The 15,675-nt window shown below is 42.8% G+C and overlaps 1 protein-coding gene across 5 annotated transcripts in view; it reads right to left on the bottom strand.

Annotated features, from left to right (window-relative positions):
• The window catches only part of LOC110503961 (cell adhesion molecule 1), a 157,294-nt gene that overhangs the window by 53,146 nt on the left and 88,473 nt on the right, over positions 1-15,675 (bottom strand). For 3 of the 5 annotated variants that reach the window (XM_021582640.3, XM_021582643.3, XM_090218637.1), the window contains exon 2: positions 1,370-1,390. The exons of the other annotated variants lie outside the window; for them this stretch is intronic. In XM_021582640.3, coding sequence (XP_021438315.1) covers positions 1,370-1,390 — 21 coding nt within the window. The remainder of the gene's footprint in view (positions 1-1,369; positions 1,391-15,675) is intronic. 5 annotated transcript variants of the gene reach the window in all.

Here is a 15,675-nt window from a genome sequence, read left to right as displayed (position 1 = left end):
TGACACACATGGCTGTCCTCCTGTTCCTACGTCAGAACACACTGAATGACACAGTCAAAGATAATTAATTACAGGGACTTCAGAGGTCTGTGAACTCAAATGCCGGGATGTTACAGCAGCGGCCTGAGATGGGCCCCATCAACAAGCAGCACATAACGCAAGACACCGAGAAGAAACTCTAACATTTAGTAGTTGGGGGTTGAAATCAAGAAATATAATCTAAGTTCCTCTCTTCATTCCTTCCAAGAAGTTAGGAAAGGGCACCTTTTGATTCAAATTCCTTTTTTCTTTGAACTTCTCTCTCTCTTTTTATTTTTTCACCGAAAGACATGAAAGGGGCAGTGGAAAGCAGGACAGCGCCAGGCCCCTGATTCCTCTCCCCTGAGTCACGGATGTCTGGAGCGGCCCTGTCCTTTTCAAAGAGGAACCAGTCATTAAGAATGAAAATAGCTCTCTTTCTCACACTCCCATTCAATGCCTTATGAGCTACATACATGTCCAGCTCAGTCATTAAGCCCTGCTCTCTAAGAAGGGAAGCTCTTTCAAGAACATCTGTGAGTAAAAAGCAATCATATCATTGGGCTTTATTAGTGCTTCACTGTTTCAAGGCTCCTCTGCATCGTAGCAGGGCTTCTAAAGTTTTTGGCCTTCTAATGTAATCTCTTTTATCTCTGAAGACAATCTCTCACTCAAGTTTCATCATGTTTCTGATCTGATGTCAGATGTCTGATGCTGCTTTGACAAGGCTTTGACTGAATAGAGATGTACAGAGACATTTCCCCTCGGAAAAGCATCTCTCCTGTACTCTATTATCTTATGCAGATTGTGCCATGTTCACTGCAGATCAATGTTGGGGACTGCTCAATCTCATGTTCCACTGTATTGGCAGGTTAGAGGCTCTTTGTGCTCGTTGTGTCTTCTTAAGTGTGACAGAGAGACTAGGGGAGCTTCTAGCCTATAGTGGTGGTAGACATGGGCTTTCACAATACAGAATGTTTAGCTTTGGTTTAGTCTAGGCTACCATAGTCACTTTGTACAGTACATACCAGTCATGGGTCAACCAATAGAACACTAGACATAGACAAAATTAGAATGCACAAACAGTAAACATAGTGACAGTAGCCATTAACAACAGGGAATGTAGAATGTACTCTGCCACCATCTGACATAGTCTTAGCTGAAATGGTCTCTATGCACAATAGCTGTGCTATACAAATACAATCACTTTGGCAGTAGATTGACATACGTTTGTCGAGATTGCACAGCACATGAACACACAACTCGATGCTTTTCACAAATAAATAAAGAGCAAGTGGAGCAAATGGCATCAGACATCGTCAGATGAACATTAGAGGAAAATCAAAAGTACCTGACAAGGTCTCAGCGGCTCCTGTTGCAGCAGTAGAGAAGGAGGAGGAGAGGAAAGGAAAAAAGAAAGACAGAACAATTGTAAGCAGAGGCCCATATTCATGATAAGACAGAACAATTGTAAGCAGAGGCCCATATTGTCACACCCTGGTCAAAGTATTTTGTGTTTATCTTTATTTATTTGGTCAGGCCAGGGTGTGGCATGGGTTTTTGTATGTGGTGTGTAAGTATGGGGATTGTAGCTAGTGGGGTGTTCTAGCTAAGTCTATGGCTGTCTGAAGTGGTTCTCAATCAGAGGCAGGTGTTTATCGTTGTCTCTGATTGGGAACCATATTTAGGCAGCCATATTCTTTGAGTTTGTCGTGGGTGATTGTCCTTAGTGTCCTGATGTCATTGGTCTGTGTTAGGTTACACAAGTATAGGCTGTTTCGGTTTTCGTTAAGTTTATTGTTTTGATAGTGTTTGTGTTTAGTGTGTTACTTCATTAAACATGGATTGCAATAGACACGCCGCATTTTGGTCCGACTCTCCTTCTCACCAAGAAAACCGTTACACATATTAGTGATAAGACGGACACATTCATTCATAATTCCCACACGGAAGGTAACTCTGTCAAAACTCATCTCATTTTGGATGAGTCATAATCCACTGGTTTAAGCGCTTCCTCTTTTTAATTTTAGAGACTGGCATAAATCCCGAATATGTGTCAACTGAAATACTGAAAATTCCAATGTATTTTAGAGTGTATAGCTTTACAACGCCACACAAAAAAAATCTAAACTTTTCAGCACCTCTTTTACAACTACTGTAAAGTTTCAGTCGTTTGGGGGATATTAATATGGAACAGCTCAGGGGTAGCTAGTTAGCTATCTGTGGACTTGTTTTTCCCACCTCTCTCTGTTTGAGATTCCTGCCAGCCCAGGGGTAGAGCAGCCTCAGCCTAGTGAAGGTCCCCTGAGAGCCCTGGGGCACACTGGAATTCGCACGCTCGGAACAGTGGCCAGCCACCAGAGACTGGTATCTCACACCAGCAGGCCAAGGGAGACTGGCATGTTCTCAACTCCCCACGGCACCACCCTGGGCACCCTGGACTCATAGCACCGCTCTGAGTGGGCTCAGAGCAGCTCCATGGGGCCCTACCCTGGGGATAGCTACCACCATTCACACACATAGACCAACCGCCATTCATAAAACAACTCCACTGAATGCATAGTCTTATCGGCATCCTATTTCTAACATCACAGCTTGTTATAGTAAGCCTATTGATGCAGGCTAACATCTAATTGGACAATTTCGTAAAGAGCAAGCAGGCACACACTAGTGTTCTTGCCTGAGGTATCGTCTTTGACCTAACCTGAATGGAAGGCATGTCCTTGTTATACTCTCTCAGCCTGAATCCCCACAGGAGACAAATCACAAATCAGCACATAATAATAAAGGTACATGTCAGATTACAAATCATACAGAAAGTCGACTGAAAAAAAAAATTGATGTTATAGTATGAGGAGTGAGGATGTAATATATCTATATTCTCAGCCTAGTTTAAAACTATATTAATGTGGCAAAGTGTACAGCCACAGACAGGACTACTATAAATACCCGCTGGTCCTGTTTCTTGTCCACTGCTCCCCCTGCTACCCCCATCCCCAATACTCCCCTGTACCTGGAGCACATTAGGCAGGAGTTATGAGGTGCCAGCCAGGCTGTGATTAGATGTCATGGCTGTCTCTCTGCTTAGACAGCACTGATAGACAGATTTCAGGGGAAATGCGTGTGATGCTATTCCCAGCAAGTGGCAGCCTCCACCGCAATCTGTCAATCATAGAGGATGAGGCCAGACAGGCCCACCGTCCTCCAAATAAAGCCTGTCCTTGTCTGGGCCTGCTCTCCTCCTCTTCTAACACATATTCCTTAGACTTAGACAGAATATACAAATGTCTGATATGCTGTTGTATGAATGTATTACCTGACAGATAGTAAAATCTACAAACTATCTGAGCATTAGATAGTATGTGCATGCTTTCAGACAATACTAGCAGTGTTCAGCAGGCTGTCATCTGGGTGAATCCACAGAGCTGCAGTACACTCTGTGAGCCAGACTGATATCTCTGGAGACGGTCTCTCTTGCTGAGGGTGGAAGAGAGCAGCCTCTCTTTCCAGGCTGCTGGGTATAATAGCATTTGGGGAAAGGTAACATTCCTTCTCTATGCTGTCAAGGAAACATTTTTCCTTCTTATTTCTGGCCATGATCTGCAGCTTATCGCATGTTATCTGTGTGTGTGTTCACAACGCATGTGTGGCAACAGCAGGAGGAGGATGCTGGGATGCTGTGCGGCCCAGGCAGTCTCCTCTCCTCAGTGACTCAGCTTCTGGCGCGCGTGTGTGTGTGTGAGTGTATGTCCCACTGTGCTTTCATTTAATTAAAAGGCTGGGAGGAGGGATGCAGACCTTCTTCTTAAAGGACATTTGGTGGAAAAGCCAGCACCTACTGAGTAGACCCAAGGAACACAGATTGGCCGCTGTGGTCATCATTTTCCAAACAGCAAGCCATCAGATGGTTTAAGACCTCTTCTCAAAAGTAAGAACACTGTCCAGTTACCTTCAGTGACGTCTAAGATTTGTGTTCTAGCCCATGTCTAGCCACAATTACTGCTCACAATCTCCTATGTTTACATTTTCCAAATAAACAGCTTTAAAAAATTGAAATATTGTACATTGAATCTGGGATTTGAATGTGATATTACTGTAGTAACCCTGCTCACTCATGCTTGGTTCATGTCATCTTTGTCTCAGCCTCAATTCAAATACCATAATATTGTTAGGTTCTAATTTTCAAAGTACAAACTCAACAGACACTATGAAAGCTTTAAACCAAGTTTATTCATCCCAGAGAGTCAATACAGCTGCATTAGACAAAGACATGGTTTCTCCCGTGGTAGTATACAGACCCCACCTTGGATGGAGCCTCCTCGTTATCGCTACATATTGCATCCTTATTGCTAAGCAAGGAGCTGAGTGATATGGGCCTTAAACGGTTCCTCCCCTTATCAGTACCACCATGTGTTCCTTTTCCCTCACTCAGCCCCTACCAAGCTTCATTATGGCTCCCTTCACGTCTCTTTTATAACTAATGATTCATAATAGTTCAAGCTCAAAAGCCAAACGTATCAATATACACTGAGTATACAAAACATTATGGACAACTGCTCTTTCCAGGACATAGACTGATCAGGTAAATCCAGAAGAAAGCTATGATCCCTTGTTGATGTCACCTGCTAAATCCACTTCAATCAGTGTAAATGAAGGGGAGGAGACAGGCTAAATAAAATGTTCTAAGCTTTGAGACAATTGAGACATGGATTGTGTATGTGTGCCATTCTGAGGGTGAATGGGCTAGACAAAAGATTTAAGTGCCTTTGAACGGGGTATGGTAGTAAGTGCCAGATGCACCAGTTTGTATCAAGAACTGCAACCAGGCTGGGTTTTACATACTCAACAGTTTCCCATGTGTATCAAGAATTGTCCACCATCCAAAGGAGATCCAGCCAACTTTTTTATTTTTTTATTAAACCTTTATTTAACTAGGCAAGTCAGTTAAGAACAAATTCGTATTTAAAATGACAGCCAAACCCTAACTCGGACGACGCTGGGCCAATTGTGCGCCGCCCTATGGGACTCCCAATCACGGCCGGTTGTGATTCAGCCTGGAATCGGGAGCCCCAACTTGACACAACTGTGGGAAGCATTGGAGTCAACATGGGCCAGCATGCCTGTGGAATGCTTTGACACCTTGTAGAGTCCATGCCCTGACGAATTGAGACTGTTCTGAGGGCAAAAGGGGGGTGTGCAACTCAATATTGGGAAGGTGTTCTTAATGTTTTGTATACTCAGTGTAGTACACTGTGCAAACCCTGGAGAAAATGTAACACTCCAGCTATCTGTATAGTTGCCTGCAGCAGAGCGCTTTAGAGGGAGGTGTAGAGAGAGGTGTCAAGAGCAGCTATAGCTAAACAGAGAGAGCTGCTCTGGTACCCCACCGTTTTCTCAGATATGGCTTAATCCAGGTATCTAGTTGCCTGTGGAATATCTGTGAAAACACTTACCTATAGCACCAAAGGGAATGCTCAGGCTAATTCCTCTCAGTGGCAGACAGAAACATGTTAATACATCTACAGGCTGTTCCTTCAATATACTGTAGTCAAAGAGGATTCTATATGTATCCCCACTTAAACAGTTTTCCCATGGCCAGAGGAGGTTTAACTGCACCCTATTGATGGAACATACAAACAGACACCGAAGGTCAGATATGACAACCTCTCCCTGGATATGGCTGATTCCATGCTCAGAATATTAACATGGGCCTTTTGCACCCCTGAGTACAAGCACACACACACACACATGTATGCAGGCACGTACACACACGCACGCAAGCAGATGTGGCACACACACACACACACACACACACACACACACACACACACACACACACACATATACACACACACACACATATACACACACACACAGACACACAGTAGCCTGACACGTTCAGACGCTCCCATGGTGAGTTCACAGTGTGATTTTCTGGTATTCAAGGGCTAGTTGGTAAGGAGGCTGATGTATGTGAGGATCTTGCAAAGATTGCATCATGTTTGTCTGAAAGCATTTGCAATACGTGTTTATAAGTTCTTCAATTGGAACTTCAAGTCCTCTCTGTAACACGAAAGTAATGTCTTCATTCTAAGAGCAGAAATGAAACAGAAAACATAGAAGCTGACAGAGAACTCTGCCCCTGCCTGTCTCAGGTGCCACTCACTGTCCGTGGTTGTGTTAGAGATGCACACCTCTGACTTTGCCCAGCAGCCCCGCCAACTGCCATCTCTCACTCTAAACACGTCACATATACAAAGTTTTCCCTGCAAGTTGTACAGACCTGTGCTATATATCTGTGCAGAATACCGGCATCCTTTATTAATAAAAAAAATGAACAAAGAAACCAATAAAGCAACGAACTATCGCTATGTCACCATGACACTTTAAAGTCACTCTGATGTTTGACATAGCAAAATATAAATGACCACAGAACAGCATTTTTCACCCAAGAAAATGGAACCAAACCATTATACAACAACAGTGACATCTCAGCCTCCCACAGTCATCCAAAATAGATTTAAAGGGGTTCAAAGGTTTTGAACGAAACAACCAATATCAGTATAATCATGATTTTGCGTTGTGTTATGCTAGCACGAATGGTTGGGTAAGCACTGACTTCAAGGCTGCTGTTACAATAGGCAATGTACGCACCCACAAAACCACACAGGTTTAGAGAGGAAAAGATCATAGTGAATGCAAAAACCCTGGCTGTGAGACACATCACATCTTATTCACGGTGTCTGTTCAGCTAAAGCCCTGTCTTCCATCTTGCTCCAGAGGGAGAGATCACACAGAGCCTTGATTCTTTTCAACCCGGTCTCAGGTGGAGGCGAGGCGGCAGCAGGAGCGTTAGTGTTAATGCCGCTGGAGAGCACACAAAGCTCTGACTCAATGCACAGCTCGCCTCTGATTGCATTGTGCTCACATGCAGCTTCTTTAAATCAAAACTTGGAAAGAGTCTTATGCGGGTGTAATCATTGCCTATTTTCTTTTAGTTTTGGGTACATTGTTCCCCTTCATCTATTGTGGTGCCATGCAAGGGGCATACCAATGCTGTGCTGACACCTGACGGGACAGGTTGGGATGTGTGTGTGTGCTTGCGTGCATGTGTGTGTGTATATGCATGCGTGTGTGCAGACGTGCATATGCTTGCGTGGGTTCATGTCTGTACATGTGTATGTGAATGTGTGTGGGGGGAAATTAGGACTTCAGTAGAAGCCTCTGACAGCCTGTCCAGCAAGGAGAGAGGGGTCAGGGATGTAAGAGGGGCTGGAGATGGGTCAGGAGGCAGCTGCTGCACCACCGCTCACTGTCTGGAATCTCTCACAGAATATTAAACCACTGGGGCCTCAGGCAAGACGCTCCCTCGCCTCATTTATGGAAAACACAAAGCCATCTAAAAGGGTATTGCTATTTGATAACTCTGTCTGGATTGTGATGGAGTATGGCCATGAGCCATGAGATTTGAGTTTTGAGACAACTTGACAAAATGTGTTTTCTAACTGTTTTAAAAATCCCCTGGTTATGTCATAATGACAAATCCAGTCAGCTATTGTGAGTCTAACCACTGAGCATGCTATGACATTGAGGATCTGTATTACAAAGAGACAGATACATTAAATATAATCTCCATAGTTGGGCACTTCTGGTGACCTTGGTTATGGCATATCATTAATTCTATGTATGGATGATTATTTATTCCCACAACAACATGTCTTCTCTCTCGCTCTCTGTGTGTGTGTGTGTGTGTGTGTGTGTGTGTGTGTGTGTGTGTGTGTGTGTGTGTGTGTGTGTGCGTGCGTGCGTGCGTGTGTATGTGTGTGTGTGTTGCACCTGTGCCCATTCTGTCTGTGTCTGGCCCTGGTGCTCATACTCTCATAATCACATCCATCAGCCCACAGCTCTAACTGCATCCAGGACCGCTAAATGCATCCATTTGTTTGCAGGTGTAATTTATTTTATGTGCCTCAATCAGACACCTGTCACACACACCTGTTGCCTGTGTGTGTGTGGAACTCAAAAAATAATAAAAGAGGAGAGGAAGCCTTTTGTTTCTTCTGTGGGTTTATAATGAGCACACTGTTCCCAATCTTCTTCCACCATTTTTCAATTTCCTATTCCTTTTTCACAGTCAAATCACAGCTATCAATCAGGTGTGTGTGTGTGTGTGTGTGTGTGTGTGTAGTGTGTGAGTGTAGGAGGTAAACTGAGGCCGTGAACCATCTTCAACACCAGCTCCATTAGTCAGAGATTGGTGGGAAATGTGTGTGTGTGCGCGCGTGCGTGCGTGCGTGCGTGTGTGTGTGTGTGTGTGTGTGTGTGTGTGTGGTGGTGTGAACATGCTTACGATTATAAATCGCTGTCAATACAAGGCTGTCTCCCTGCCCGTCTCCAAATGATGCACAATGTACACCGTTGAAATTACCCTCTCTATTTGAGTAAATGGATCTATTTTACACACTGTTCTTTTACAGTGGTTCAGACAGGAAATGCCATGTATTCATTTAACCATTTATTAGAAAAGATTACAATATTTGCAATATGTTAGTCTTGGCGTTAGGCTCTGCTCCTTCGGGGTAGCTCACTGCCAGAACATGCATAAGGATAAGATCATAATAGTAACAGAGAGTGAGCAAGGTATGCTATATTAATCCCCCTGAACGAAGCAAAATCACAGCCCAAACGGACATGGAGAGTAATGCATGTTACAGCAATAGCATATCAACATGAACACCAGCACATAGCGTACACGTGGCAGCCATCAGGGTTTGAGGGTGAAGCACCGGTTGACTAAATAGGCTGCCATATTAAGGTAGAGTGAATCTAATTGCCACAATATCAGCTGATGCAAATACTCGGGTGTCTGGTGTTCCTGTAACCAATGATAACACATTTTAATACATTATACAATGTATGTATACAGATATAGGATCTTCATTTGAGACAGTTTGCTTAGCAAGAAAATAATCCCGCAGTAACAGGAAATGTGAATTATAACGTGGATTATAATTAATTACATTTTTGTAGGGGTTGATAAAAACATTTTGAAAGGTAAAAATCAAGTCTAAATTTCTGTGGAAATTACAAACTTCAGAAACCTTTTTAAATCTCAAATACACTACACGTTTTAAATGTATTTAATTGCAGGAAAGTTCTCCTGCAACAGGGTGATATAATTAGGATCCTACACCTCTATGGCTCGGCCTACACAACACAATGAAGAACACAAATACGCTACGGTGAATAAAATACAGTAATTGGCTCAGTAGATATCAAGTCAAACACCTGCATGTTCAAACCATAGGAATATTGCAATCTAACGTCAAATCGATAGCATGTGGCAGCAAATACATAGTGTCAGCAGGACAAAGAGGTATTCAACTGGCAGCTTCATTAAATAGTACCGGCAAAACACCAGTCTCAACGTCAACAGTGAAGAGGCGACTCCGGGATGCATGAGACTGGTGTTTTGCGGGTACTATTTAATGAAGCTGCCAGTTGAGGACTTGTGAGGCGTCTGTTTCTCTAACTAGACACTCTAATGTACTTGTCCTCTTGCTCAGTTGTACACCGGGGCTTCCCACTCCTCTTTCTATTCTGTTTAGAACCAGTTTGCGCTGTTCTGTGAAAGGAGTAGTACACAGCGTTGCACCAGATTTTAAGTTTCTTGGCAATTTCTCGCATGGAGTAGCCATCATTTCTCAGAACAAGAATAGACTGACAAGTTTCAGAAGAAAGGTCTTTGTTTCTGGCCATTTTGAGCCTGTAATCGAACCCACAAATGCTGATGCTCCAGATACTCAACTAGTCTAAAGAAGGCCAGTTTTATTGTTCTTTAATCAGAACAACAGTTTTCAGCTGTGCTAACAGAATTGCAAAAGGGTTTTCTAATGATCAATTAGCCTTTTAAAAGGATAAACTTGGATTAGCTAACACAACGTGCCATTGAAACACAGGAGTGATGGTTTTTGATAATGGGCCTCTGTACGCCTATGTAGATATTCCATAAAAAATCTGCCTTTTTCACCTACAATTGTAATTTACAACATTATCAATGTTTACACTGTATTTCTGATCAATTTGATGTTATTTTAATGGACAAAAAAATTGATTTTCTTTCAAATACAAGGACATTTCTAAATTATCCCAAACTTTTGAACGGTAATGTATATGTATATAGAAAAAAGGCAAATGGGAGGAAAGACTATTAGTGAGGACTAACTCCAGGATTATGCAGAGTCGGCGATATGCGCCAGTGTTTTACAGAGTGTATTGATTAAAACAGAGATCTATTTGAAGTGACCGCGCCAAATGGCAACTATAGTAAATTCACAATGGCAGGCTGATATACGACTTCACAGCTTGACATTTCCTCCCCTCCACACGAAGCGCTCTCTAGCTGTGTGCCAATGGCCATATGATTTAGTCCGGACTCACATGAATATTTCATATTAGCGCCTAGCTGGCTCGTGGCTTCCAGAAAATGGATTAGTTTTAGTGAGCTTTGCAGAGACAGCCAGGAAATCCCTCACACTTTTGATGAATGGCTGGATAGTTTATGTTGTATTAAAAGTGCAAAACAAATGACTATCAATCATCGGACGTTGACATGACAGCAGCTATATGCTTAACCCCTACCATTTCTGAAATTCCCTTTCTGTGCTATTCTGCTGGATCAGCTGCCAAAGCAAATCAAATCAAATCCTGTGCTCTACAGAACAGGTCAGCTTGGAGTTCACTATTAGACTAGCCTACTCTGAAAGAGAAAGCAAAATATTGGTTACTATAAAATATGGGTTACCAAAGAGGGCAATGTTTGTAATGCATTAACTTTCAATAGTCACAATAGTAGACTCTAACCTGGAGTTGAACCCTCTAGTTAATTTAGGAAACACATGTTAAGTAACACCAACTGCTTTAAGAGCATACTAATGGTTTCAAATAAAAGGAGGAAATAGAATCCAACTATGAATGTGGTGTGATTTAAACTCAATGAAATCGTTTTTCAGGATTTCTGCCTGAGCGAAAGAGTAGATCGGAGCGATGACATCTGAGTGTGCATAAAGGTAGAGTTGCTAATGAATGATTAAATCTGCTCATCATGCTCCCACTACTACCTGTGTGGAGTGAGTTTCATTTGATTGGCTGGGTAATTACCTGAACGCTGGTTAATTTCTTGTTAATTAATTTGCCCCTGTTGGCGACCACATCCAACTCACGACAAGTCTGCCAATCAGCAGTTTACACATGGTGCACATGGGGACTTGCTCAGAGAGTATGCATACACATGGACACATGTATGTACTACGCACATACTACAGCCCTGCAGCTTAAATCATCTCCATAATTAAATATAATGACAAATAACTATACATAACCCACAACTCCAAAATTCACTTACAACAACATAGCTATGATCTAAAATGAGATTTGGCCAATCTCCAGCAAGAGAGCAGATAATCAACTACTAAATTATCCCCATGTGATAAACAGTAACTGCTATGCCAAGCTGAGCGAAGCAGGAGCTCTTCCATGTGGATGTCCATTGAAAAACAGCAGACATGATTGAGAGAACGAGACCACTGAGTGTCTTGGCTTCTGAGTTAGAGAGATAGACTGGCAGGGAGAAAGCGAAAGAGACACATAGAGAGACATATATAGAGAGATGCATGGGACTGACTATAACTGTTCACTCCCCCACCAGATTGATATTTTATGGTGTACGATGTGGTACAGATGAGGAGAGGCTGAGATGAAGTGAGAGGCAGTGTGCAGGCAGGAAGAGTTCAGTGATTTATTGTGTGGTTGCATGTCTGGCATGTGGGTAAGTTTATTTCAGGTATGTGTGTGCGTGTGTGTGTGTGTGTGTGTGTGTGTGTGTGTGTGTATGTGTGTGCGTGTGTGTGTGTGTGTGTGTGTGTGTGTGTGTGTCTGTCTGTCTGTGGATGTGTGACTGTGTGAAGAAACTGGGTCTGTGTGGGTGTGTGTGAAGAAACAGTGTCTGTGTGGGTTTGCACGAGTCTACCCCCATGTGTGAATGTATGGTGGGATGCTGAGACAGAAAAGAGATGGCGTATATTTGTATGTGAGTCCGCACGCACGCGCGTGTGGGTGTGTGCATGTGTGTGATGAGTGAGCGCTGCCTACAGTCAGACTGAGCCCATTAAAAAGTGGAGACACAGGAGGACAGATGCACCTCTCTCTGAGCCCAACATGAGGCACAGGAAACAGGCTCTTTGATCATTACCTGCCTGCCAGTCTGCCCTCCACAGGGACCGCCCATTACCACTGCTGATGTGCTGCTCTGACAAGCCATACACACACACACCCACACACACACACACCCCCCCCCCCCCCACACACACACACACACACACACACACACACACACACAGAGAACAACACTACTCACATTCACAACTATCACTCAAACTAGTGTTGTCGTCACTCAAAACTGTCCCCCAAAGACACATATAGAATAGGTTGAATGCATTTACAGGTATTGATTGCTTTGGTGGATATACTGTATGTAAGCTACTCTGTTTTTTTCTCTCTGTCTAGAGGGCGATATAGCTGGTACACAGGCAGTATAGAAGCACTTCTCACTTCTGTTCTCACCTACAGGGTGAGAGGGGTAACTGGAAAACATATCACTCACAGACTACTATGAGAGTCTCATTAGCTGACAATGTCATGTCTCCCCCCCACGCCCCCTCCCCACAACACGGCCAATAGTCTATCTCCTTGATGTGGTTTAGCTCCATCAACCTGCACCAGGGGGTTGAGGACCAGCCACAAACTGTGTTTGCTCTGTTGATGGGATGGCTGATACGAGAGCTGCAGGTTATTGGCACAACTGAACTGGATTTCAGGTGAACTCATTTTATTGTTTGCTCAGAGAGGTCATTCGTGAAATAGCCATCACATAGATATTCCAGCAGAGATATAGAATGCATCACACAGATTTGATCAGACTCCCAGCATTAGCCATCAGACAGGAGGCATCAGACATCAGCACACATCATCAAACAGTCGCCATCTAACAAACAGCATCGGCAGAGATGCTCCTCTGTGACTCAGAGCCTGTTAGCTCTACATTCCCTCACTGGAACTTATTTTGTCTTTACAGACACACTGCCCGATGATAACATCTATTATTGTGCATATGCACATTCTCATCTTCAAATAAGTCCCAATATGAAAATATAAACCTCAACATACAACTGAACACAGTGCAGATCCTAGGCATACAAATACATTTACGGAGGGAGTTGAAAAGAGAACACACAGAAGGCTGTTGTATAAAACACCTGTCTACGGATTACATCTTCAAACTAAGGGCAACCATGGCATCCGTGATAGAGAGGGTGAAGCGTTCATCCATGTATACAGGCAAGAGAGACTAGCTAGCTACATTTTCAGATTTTATGTGTTTCTAATTTGGTGAGAAAGTCATTTTCATTGCAAGTTAAAATGTACTGTTAGCTAGCTAGCTAATGTTAGCTGGCTGGCTCGCTAGCTAACGTTACGTGTAGGATATGTGTAGTAATATTATTTGTATCTCAGAGACATTTGCATTGCTAGTTATAGCCTAATTTTAGCTAGCTAGCTAACATTGAACCTAGTTGGTTAGCTACCTGCAGATTCATGCAGGGTAGTATTGAAAAGAGTTGGGATTATGGTTAATTGTTTAGCTAGCTAGCTAGCTACATGTCTATACAAAAGACTCCACTATGTATGTAAACATTTCACAAATTAGCTAAAGTTAAGATGTTTGATTATTTGAACTGGCTAGCCAGCTAACTTAACATTAGCTAGCTAGCTAACAAGCTAGAAACCAAAACATTGTTTAGAAAGTTGCTTTTAATTGCCTGGTTTGCTAGATTGACATATACTAAATACATTTTTAAACAGATGGGTTTATTGGTTTTAAAATATACCAGTTATGCTATTTTGGACCACCAGACTGCTGATGTCATGCAGCCTGTAGTTTTTGTGTTTATACGTTTTCATAACGACAATGACAAGATTGATTTAGAACGACAATAGAATGTTCATGATGTCACTGCGACAACTGTCTACAGACATGTCGAAAGACATAGTATAAACAGTCTTTAGTCTTGAAATCTTGGGTTGTTTAGTATACTACCATACTCACTCTGTTTAGCACATGGTCTCACTTGTGAATATTTAATGAGATGGGTGTGGCTAAGGCTTAAAAGGGTGTGAACAATGCTGAATGGGTGTAGACAAAGAAGAACTCTCCGGTAGGTGTACCAAAACATTCAAGGGCCTTTTTCTCAAAAATAGGTTGACAAGTTGATCAACTTTCAAAGCAAAATGACTTTCCTATTGTTCCTCAACTTTTTTGGCTCTGAGTCTCTCCTTTTATCCAATGTAAAAAACACAATTTCAAATGTTGCAACATAAGACCGAATCGAGCCAGTAGGTCACAAATAGAGACTAATGTTGTTTAATCTGTTGTTATTTTTTATGTTTGAGAGAGGCTGTGCTGTACTGTTCTTAGAAGCTCAGGGGGGAGAGGGACAATTACAGGAGGACCAAGGTCACGGTTAGGAGGACACAGTTTGTTTGCACCTGACAGAGGCTGGCATGGGAATGAGAATGTGAACAGCCAGCGGTGCTATATCAGTGCTCTGTACTGAAGTGTTGGACCCATCACGGCCCCCACAGTCAGTATTGGAAAGCCCTGCCTGGCTCTTGGCAGAGATGTGGCTCTCTCTGTGATTCTCCTCTCTGTGCACTGCTCGCTGGGCTATGAGTCAGTGAGTCAGCCCCAACAATGAAACCACATCCCCAGGAGCCATTGCTCACCTTTGATTTGTGCACAAGGTTAAACGAAACGTTGCATGAAGGCAATAGAGACTGTGATTTCCTGGGGTAAACTGAATGGGGTATGATAGAGGCACAGATATAGGTAATATTACCCTCTGAGCTACAGGTCTGTATGTTGCCCTACTCCCCCTCCTCCTCAATATGACCCACCTAGTTGCTATGGTGGCCAAATGTCACATTTGCATTTCTTTTGTAAGTGAATTTTAGCTAAAGTTAGGTGGAAGGGGTTGTGATAGAAAAATTATATATGCAAAATACTGTGACGTAATGTAAATTAACTTTTATCATACACAGATCTACACGTCTGAAATAAACACTTGCAAAAACAATAACACTCAGACTGAGTTAATTTTCAAAAACGAATTTCATTGTTCCATATTGCCCAGTTTGTGCTGTTCTCTCTCTTAATTTCATTGTTCCAAATTGCCCAGTTGGTGCTGTTCTCTCTCTCTCTCTCTCTCAATCTCTCTCTCTCTCTCTCTCTCTCCCTCTCTCATGAATGAGGTATAGAGCAACAGCCTTCATTATCTAATGAGATTACCAGAGTCAATTTCAACGATGAACATACCCCACATACAGCCTGGCAATAACACAGGGCAATATAATGAGGTAAAATAAAGGCTAAATGAATCCCTATCAGTGGAGCCAGGGGATTGGGGGAATGTGAACTGTGCACAATTAGCCAACTCATCCAGAATATAGAATCAGCCACCGCCACACTATTCACATACTGTAAATCTCATTAAGGCAGCAAAGCACACAGTCAGTCAATCTACTGTAGCGAGCCCTGTGGTACTA

This window comes from Oncorhynchus mykiss, chromosome 24, assembly GCF_057628025.1.
Source record: "Oncorhynchus mykiss isolate SJ-2025 chromosome 24, ASM5762802v1, whole genome shotgun sequence".
Lineage (NCBI taxonomy): Eukaryota > Metazoa > Chordata > Actinopteri > Salmoniformes > Salmonidae > Oncorhynchus > Oncorhynchus mykiss.
The sequence above is the reverse complement of the archived record's forward strand: the minus strand, read 5'-3'. Positions and strand labels throughout refer to the sequence as shown.